We start from the raw sequence: 9232 nt of genomic DNA on the forward strand, positions 1-9232 counted from the left end.
AATGAAAGAAGAAGAGCTCTAAGACCAAAACCACAAGATGACCAATATCCACGATCAATTTTAATAAAATTCTTAAGATTCCAAGACAAAGAAAGGATTCTACAGGCGGCTGCCCAAGCTGCCAAGAAGAGAAGAGGGCCACTGATGATAGAAGGGAAGAAAATTTTTTTCTACCCTGATATAAGTTATGAACTTTTGAAGAGAAGGAAGAAATTTAATCCAGTAAAAAAAAGCCCTATGGGATCACGGTTATCGATTTATATTGCGTTATCCTGCAACCTTGAAGATTTTTCTGGCTGGTGGAGAAAAAAGATTTTTTAACGATTACCAGAAAGCGGAGGAGTTTGTGTGAGATTCTTTGAAGATTCACCAGATATAAGAACAAACTTAGGGGAGCGAGATGGATTGAAGATGAAGACTGGATCAAGGATTAGGCCTGTTGGATTTTTAGGTGGATGAATATATAAATATATTATTAATTATATTAGGGAGGGGAAGAAAGGTTAAAATTTGAGGAATATTAGTTGGGAATAATGACATTAATTTTTCTTATATATATACAATTTTTTTGTTACGGGGGAGCTGGAAGAAACACTGACCAATGGCTACGTTATTCATGTGTGCAACATGGCAATAGCCACGACCCACACAATGGAGGGGGGTAGTGTTGTGTACCTTTTCATTCACAACATTAGTGAGGGGGTATTTTGTTTTTTTTCTTTTTTTGTATTTTTGTTTTCTTTCTGCCTGGATGATTGGGAGGGAAACACATAGCAACATGGTGAAGTTCAAGAGATTCCCCAGGGAACTATGACAGTTGAGAAGCTAAGTAATGTTTTAGATTTTAAGAGATAAATATGAAACATTTTTGAATATTTGGAGCCCTTATCTATAGCTCCGATGATAAAGATCTTGGTTCCTTGGGGAAAGTAACAAATATATATTAAATTTATTTTTAATCCCATGGAGCATGTGCAAACCTTCCAATATTCAGGCGGTTCCCTTTTTTTTTCTTTTTCTTCTTTTTAGGTAGTAGTATATATCGGCGGGGAGGGGGGAGGGTAGATATATTTTTTCCCATGTATTTACTTTGAAACTCAATAAAAATTATATTAAAAAAAACCTGTTATAAGATAGAAATACCCATGAATCTGAATGGAGATTCCTATTCTGCAAATAAAATGTATTTTTTAATTAATTTCTTTGAATTGTTAAAATGATTAATTATTTTTAAATACCTTTGATGACCAAACAAGCATAAAAACTCTTACAGCCTCGACGAGACAAAACTGATGAAGTCTTATCTTCTGTCAAAGGCTGTTTGGACATACCAGAGGCAGAGTGTCAGCAGTTCACTGAATGAGATCAAATCAGCACTAAAGTAACACATAAAAAATGCTGGAGGAATTCAGCAGGTCAAGCAGCATCTGTAGAAGTGAATCAATAGTCAATGTTTTGGGTTGAGACCCTTCATCAGGACTGGAAAGGAAGTGGAAAAATGCTAGAATAGGATGGCGGAGGGAGAGGAAGGAAGAAGGTGACAGGTGAAGCCAGGTGGGTGGAGGAGGAGGGATGAATCAAGAAGCTGGACCAAGTGAATTTAATGGCAGGGTGGAAGCTGGAGGCAAAGTTGATGAAATTGATGAGCTCAGCATGGGTGCATGAAGCAGCACCAATGCAGTCATCAATGTAGAGCAGAAAGCACTTGGGAGCATTACCAGGGAAGGGTTGGAAAATGGACATAGCCAATGAAAAGGCAGGCATAGCTGGGGCCCATCTGGGTGCCCATGGCTACCAGGGCCGGACTTTAGGCAGGGCTAGGCTGGGCTGCAGCCCAGGGGCCAGAGCTGCAGAGGGGCCCAAAATAGGTAGCTATCATCATGGCGAACAAAAAAAATACGAGAGTGGAGCACAGAAAAGAAAAAAGAAACAAGAGGACTGTGACAAAGAAGCATTAAAAAAGACACTGAAATTGACTGAATTTTTTTAACCTGTTCTCGATGATACAGCAGTACCATCGCTCTTGACACAGTCTGAGACCGGTGGACAAATGGAGACTTGTTCAACAGCTAGCGTTAGCACCAGCGTTAGCACAGGACCACCGTCCTTGCCACAGTCAGCAGCTAACGTTGAAGAGGCAGAGAGCATGACTTTGGGATTCCCGACCACAGAGGCCTCCGAACAACCAAGTCATTAACCTTTAATTAACATTAACCATTAATGTTAACGTTACCACTACTAAGGATCCTTACAGCACTGATCCTGCCTGCTGGGGAGAGGAAACGTTAGATGATCCAGTCCGAGTGTACTGGGCTCAGAAAGGCCCGGAGTCCTGCCAGAATAACGATGTGGATATCAAAGCTTCGGAATGAGTAGACAAACAGCAGAGAGGTTTTTTCTCCAAATTTCACTTTCAGAAGCTGGTAAATGGTGAGTATGTATCAAGGCAATGGCTCTTATATTCCCCTTCCACTGGCTGTGTGTTTTGTTTTGCATGCTGCATCTTCAGTGATGGTAACTGTCAGTCCATCTTCGAAACTGGCTTTAGCGACTGGAAACATGCCGCTGAGCGCATAGGAGAGCATGAAAATAGCGAACACCCAGGAAAACAATACTGACCTATGTTACACTAGCGTCTGACAGCGGAAGAATAGATACAGAACTGCAAAAACAGTTCGAGTCAGAGTGTGTCTACTGGACCGACGTATTGAGAAGAGAGGTGTTGGTTGTGAAGTTTTTGATCGAGAGTGGACTGGCTATCGAAGGTTCCAGTGGCATATTTGGCAGGCCTGTAACGGCAACTACATGGGCATTCTAGAGGTATTAAGTGAGTTTGGCCCGTTTTTGAAGGCGCACATACAGAAATTTAGAAATGCAGGATCAGCTTTGATATTTAGACCAGTACGACCTTTGCTCTTGTTCTTGCCTTTTTTTTGCTTGGTACAGTAGCATTTTACGGTGTCGGCAGGGGCCCATCAGGGCCTCCAGCCCAGGGGCCCCGGCACCACTAAATACGGCCCTGAGGGCTACACCCCGAGTTTGGAGAAAGTGGGAGGAGCTAAAAGAGAAAATGTGGAGACTTAACACCTTTTTGATGGGGGATGGAAATACTAAAGTATTAGGAAAAGGTGAACCAAGACAGTTGAAGACTTGCATCTGCACCAGGTTAGTACAGATGTGGGAGAATGTCCAATTTCGCTGGAGATAAGAAAGAGAAACAAATTGTAGCATTCAACCCACAGAAAAATTTACTCACTGTGCTCATAACCCAGTTCTTCCATGCATAAAAAATAATTTAAGTGTTAAACAAAAATGATGATTGAAAACAAATTATTCTATTGTCAGCATTCATGGTACTGTGGCTACTCACTTTCTGGCACCCACGAACTGGCTCACAACAGCGCGCGCAGGCAGAGGGCCGACCCCAAAAAGGGCGCCAGGCCATCTTCACCAGCGGGGGAAAATCCCGCGCGCAGAAAGGGTCTGGGAATATGCATTCCCCACAGCAGTCCCGCCCCAGGGAGGGCGGGAACAGGAAGGGTTTAAAGCAGGCCGCGAAGTTTGAATAAATCTCTTTCATCGCAACTCTAACTCACCGACTCCGTGTGGTTATTCTAGCGCTGTGTGTAGCACACCGCTACAATTGGTGACCCCGACGGCCCAAACGATATTTGGACCAGAGATGACCAACGCTGCATCTGTTCACGCAGTTTCGTTAAAACTGCCAAGCTTCTGGACGCTGCGACCCCAATTATGGTTCAAACAAGCAGAAACACAATTCCACATTTGGCAGATAACCTCGGAGTCCACTCACTACTACTACGTGCTGAGCTCACTCGACCAGGAGACAGCTGCACAAGCTGAGGAGTTTATACAGTCGCCCCCGGAGGACGGCAAATACACAGCATTCAAAGCCCTGCTCATAAGGACTTTCGGACTCTCACGGCGCGAACGAGCACGCTGCTTAATGCACCTGGATGGTTTGGGAGACAGGCCGCCGTCAGCATTAATGAACGAAATGCTGGCCCTGACTGAAGGACACAAACCCTGCCTCACGTTTGAGCAGGCGTTCCTAGAGCAACTGCCCGAGGCCATATGCCTGCTGCTGTCCGACACAGATTTCAGTGACCCCCGGGAGGTGGCGGCCCGGGCAGATGTGCTGTGGAATGCCAGGAAAGAGAGAGGGGCGCCCATCGCACAGATCACCAAGCCGCGTGCCCAACGACAGACCAGACCAGGCCCGGCAGCAGAGCCTACAAAACCCGGCGATGGGAGTGAGGAGCCCAACGCACAATGGTGTTTCTACCACCAGCGGTGGGGCACAGAGGCCCGTTGCTGTAGACCACCCTGCAAATTCTCGGGAAACGCCAGGGCCAGCCACCGCTGATGGCTATGGCGGCTGGCCATCAGGACAGCCTCCTGTACGTCTGGGACAAGCAGTCGGGACGCCGCTTTTTGGTCGACACCGGAGCAGAGATCAGCATCTTACCTCCAACGAGTTACAACACCCGCAACAGAGAACCGGGACCCACCCTGAGGGCTGCAAATGGCAGCACAATACGAACCTACGGCACCCGCACGGTGCGGCTATAGTTCAGCTCCAGCCGGTTCACGTGGGACTTCACACTGGCCGCCGTGGCCCAACCACTCCTGGGGGCGGATTTTCTGCAAGCCCACAGCCTGCTGGTCGACCTGCAAGGGAAGCGATTAGTCCACGCCAAGACTTTTCAAACCTTCTCCCTGGGTGAAGCACAGTTGCCAGCCCCACACCTGGACTCCATCATGCTGTCCGACGACGAATTCACCAGGGTCCTGGCGGATTTCCCATCAGTACTGACACCGCAGTTCACGGCAGCCATGCCCAGACACGGAGTACAGCACCACATCCCGACCCAGGGACCACCCCTCCATGTCCGTGCTCGAAGGCTTCCCCCGGACAAGCTCCGACTGGCGAAGGAGGAGTTCAAGAGGAATTGGGGATCATACAACGGTCCGACAGCCCATGGGCCTCCCCCCTTCACATGGTGCCCAAGGCAACGGGGGGCTGGAGACCATGCGGTGACTACCGCAGACTGAACGAGGCTAAAACGCCAGACTGCTACCCTGTGCCGCACATTCAAGACTTCGCAGCAAGCCTACATGGCATAAGGATCTTTTCCAAGGTAGACCTCGTCCAGGGATACCATCAAATTCCTGTACATCCAGACGACATCCCCAAAACAGCACTTATCACCCCGTTCGGACTTTTCGAATTCCTCCGAATGCCGTTTGGTCTAAAGAATGCCGCACAGACTTTCCAGCGGCTAATGGACGCGGTGGGACGCGACCTGGGCTTTGCATTCGTCTATTTGGACAACATCCTCATAGCCAGCAGTAGTCAGCAGGAGCATCTGTCCCACCTCCGCCAGCTCTACTCCCGCCTGAGCGAATTCGGCCTTGCAATCAACCCAGCCAAATGCCAGTTCGGACTCGACACCATCGACTTCCTGGGCCACAGGATTACTAAAGACGGGGCAACCCCGCTACTCGCCAAGGTAGACGCGGTCCGCAACTTCCCCCGACCCAACACAATCAAAGACCTGCAGGAATTCGTGGGTATGGTGAATTTCTACCACCGTTTCCTCCCCTCAGCAGCCCGAACCATGCGACCTCTGTTCACTCTAATGTCGGGTAAGGGCAAGGACATTACCTGGGATGAAGAGGCCGCAACCGCTTTCGTTAAAACCAAAGAAGCCTTGGCAAACGCCGCGATACTAGTGCACCCGAGAACGGACGTTCCTACTGCCCTCACGGTGGACGCATCCAACACAGCGGTTGGTGGAGTGCTGGAACAACTCATCGAGGGCCGCTGGCAACCCCAGGCGTTCTTCAGCAAACACCTACGACCACCTGAACTCAAACACAGTGCTTTCGACCCGGAGCTATTGGCACTATACCTGGCAATCCAGCATTTCAGGTACTTCTTAGAAGGTAGGCCCTTCACCGCGTTCACAGACCACAAACCGCTTACCTTTGCGTTCATGAAGGTGTCCGACCCCTGGTCGTCCCGCCAGCAGCGACATCTGTCCTACATCTCCGAGTACACGACGGACATCCGGCATGTCTCGGGAAAGGACAACGTCATGGCGGACGCACTATCCAGACCTACCATACAGGTCCTGTGCCAGGGGGTGGACTATGCAGCGCTGGCAGAGGCACAGCAGGCAGACGCTGAGATCCCCACTTACAGGACTGCAGTCTCCGGTTTGCAGCTCCAAGACCTCCCCGTAGGCCCAGGTGAGAGGACCCTACTATGTGACGTAGCTACCGGCCAACCCCGCCCCATCGTCCGAGCAGCCTGGCGCCGGCGGGTTTTCGTGTCCATTCACAACTTAGCGCACCCCTCCATCAGGGCAACCGTCCGGCTGGTCGCCAACAGGTTCATGTGGCATGGACTGCGTAAACAGGTCAGTGAATGGGCCAAAACGTGCACGCAGTGCCAAACGGCCAAGGTGTAGCGGCACACCAAGGCTCCGCCGCAACAGTTCGAACCCACCCGCCGGAGGTTCGACCACATCCATGTGGATATCGTGGGGCCCCTGCCAGTGTTGCGAGGAGCGCGGTACCTCCTAACTATGATAGACCGGTTCACCAGATGGCCAGAGGCAGTCCCGCTCACCGGCACCACCTTCGAATCCTGCGCCCAAGCACTGATCGCAACCTGGGTAGCCCGCTTCGGGGTACCGGCCCACATTACCTCCGACAGGGGCGCCCAGTTCACCTCCAGCCTGTGGTCGGCTTTGGCCAACCTTTTAGGATCTCAGCTACACCACACAACTGCCTACAGTCGAACGGACTAGTGGAGCGCTTCCACCGTCACCTGAAGTCGGCTCTCATGGCCCGCCTGGAGGGGCCTAACTGGGTGGACGAGCTTCCCTGGGTCCTGCTGGGAATCTGCACAGCGCCCAAAGAGGATTTGCACACCTCGTCGGCCAAGTTGGTGTACGGCGCACCCCTGGTTGTCCCAGGAGAGTTCATACCAGCCCCAAGGGGGCAAGAGGAAGAACCCACAGCAGTCCTGGACAGACTATGGGAGAGGCTCGGTAACCTGGCCCCCATCCCCACTTCACAGCACAGACAGAGCCCGACCTGCGTACCCAAAGACCTGCAGAACTGTACATTTCTTTTTGTACGACGGGGCGGACACCAGGCACCGCTACAGCGGCCCTACGAGGGGCCATTTAAGGTGATCAGGAACAACGGGTCCACGTTCGTGCTGGACATTGGGAGCAGAGAGGAGGTTTACACGGTGGACCGACTCAAACCGGCCCATGTGGACTTGGCGCAGCCGGTCCAGTCTCAGGCACCGCGGCGCAGGGGCAGACCTCCCAAACAGAGGCTGATCCAGACTGTGGACATTGGGGGAGGTATCGCCGGTTCTGGGGCGGGGGGGGTTATGTGGCGACCCACTTTCTGGCACCCACGAACCAGCTCACAACAGCATGCGCAGGCAGAGAGCCGGCCCCAAAAAGGGCACCAGGCCATCTTCACCAGCAGGGGGAAAATCCCGCGCGCAGAAAGGGTCTGGGAATATGCTTTCCCCACAGCAGTCCCGCCCCAGGGAGGGCGGGAACGGGAAGGCTTTAAAGCAGGCAGCGAAGTTTGAATAAATCTCTTTCATCGCAACTCTAACTCACCGACTCCGTGTGGTTATTCTAGCGCTGTGTGTAGCACACCGCTACAGTACCCTCTTTTTGTATCTTATGTGCCTAACGCTAATATTAATTTTGAGGTGAACAATTACCATTCCCCATTCATACCCACTTGTTTTTAACCACATAGACATCTAAGCAACATTAATAGATTAATCACAAGCAACCTTATATTGATAACAAATAACTGAGAGCGCTAAAGACACTGAAGCACAACTAGAATATTAGGTAAATATTTAATGTTAGAAATGGTGAATTCCCTTCCTTTGATAGTATAATTTATGTTGCTGTCTGACATACAGATAGGAATTATTGCTGTGCAACTTTTTGAAAAAAAATGCATTTTTGAGGGGAGTTTATTTTGGAAATATCCTTGGCTTTATTAGAATGAAGCTTGTCATTCAGGAGAAGTTGCTTTTCCAATCCAATTGTACATAGATCAATCATGTAGCGTTGTTGACAAGAAGTTCAGTCAAAGCAAATTTAAAATCATACCTGACAGGTTCTCTCCAACGTTTCAGCCAGCAGCAACAATTAGCCAGGAAACTAAACATTTCTCCTCTGAAATACTGGAGGATCAAACTTCAGCTGCAGATAAACCAACTAGAAATCAGTATCTGCAACAGAATAAAGAGAGCTTACATCAACTCATTTACAAGAAAGCACTTTCAAAATTAGAAATAACAAATTCAATGCTACTTCAAGCAAAAAAAATGACTAAAGTTTAAAGTATGAAGAAAATGTAAACTAAATTTTAGTTTGGGCATTAATGACCAAGCCCTTTCAACCCAGGTTGGCAAATGCAAAATACACCTGTATACATTCTCAGCAAATCAGGTTGCATCAGTGGAAAGAGAAACAAAACACTGTCACTGCCTGACCTAATGAACATACTCAGCATTTATGTTTTTGTTTCAGATTTCCAGTAAGAATAATTTTTTGATTAATTTACTGGTAAATCTCCATATTAATTATCCAAGTTACACAATGCCATACTTTTCCACTTCCTGCACATTCATTCAACTATATAAGAGCCTCTTGGATGCCATGATTGTACTTGGCTCCACTATCACCCCAAGCAGTGCACTCCAAGCACCCTCCAGTCTCTGTGTAAAAGCACTAGCCCCGCGTATCTCCTCTGAACTTACCCCTTCTCATATTAAATACATGCCCTCTAGTATGAGACATTTCAACCCTGTGAACAATACACTGGCCTCTCATAGTTACGCCTCTCATAATCTTATAAACCTCTATAAGATCTCTCCTCAGCCTCCACCATTCCAGAGAAAACATCGCAATTTTGTCCAACATCTCCTATTGCAATGTAATCCAATTCAAGCAGTATCCTGCTAAAGCTCATCTGTACCCTCTCCAAAGCCCCAACATCATTCTGTGGTAAACCACGTATATATGTTGTAACTCGGTTACCTGTCTGGACACACCCCTCTGCTGACTGCCCCTGTGGCTCCTCCCACAGAGTCCTGTATAAAGGTGTTCGCCTTGCCCCTCCCCCTCAGTCCAGGGGCAGACACTCACTGTGG

General features: G+C 49.0%; 1 protein-coding gene across 1 annotated transcript in view; it reads right to left on the minus strand.

Moving 5' to 3' along the window:
• The window catches only part of LOC140199061 (ADP-ribosylation factor-like protein 13B), a 43115-nt gene extending 34855 nt beyond the window's left edge, over positions 1-8260 (minus strand). The window contains 1 exon segment of the mRNA XM_072260510.1: positions 8187-8260. Within this exon segment, the coding sequence (XP_072116611.1) occupies positions 8187-8245 (59 nt within the window). The 5' untranslated portion in view covers positions 8246-8260.
• Positions 8261-9232: the final 972 nt, after the last annotated feature.

Source organism: Mobula birostris, chromosome 6 (genome assembly GCF_030028105.1).
Source record: "Mobula birostris isolate sMobBir1 chromosome 6, sMobBir1.hap1, whole genome shotgun sequence".
NCBI lineage: Eukaryota > Metazoa > Chordata > Chondrichthyes > Myliobatiformes > Myliobatidae > Mobula > Mobula birostris.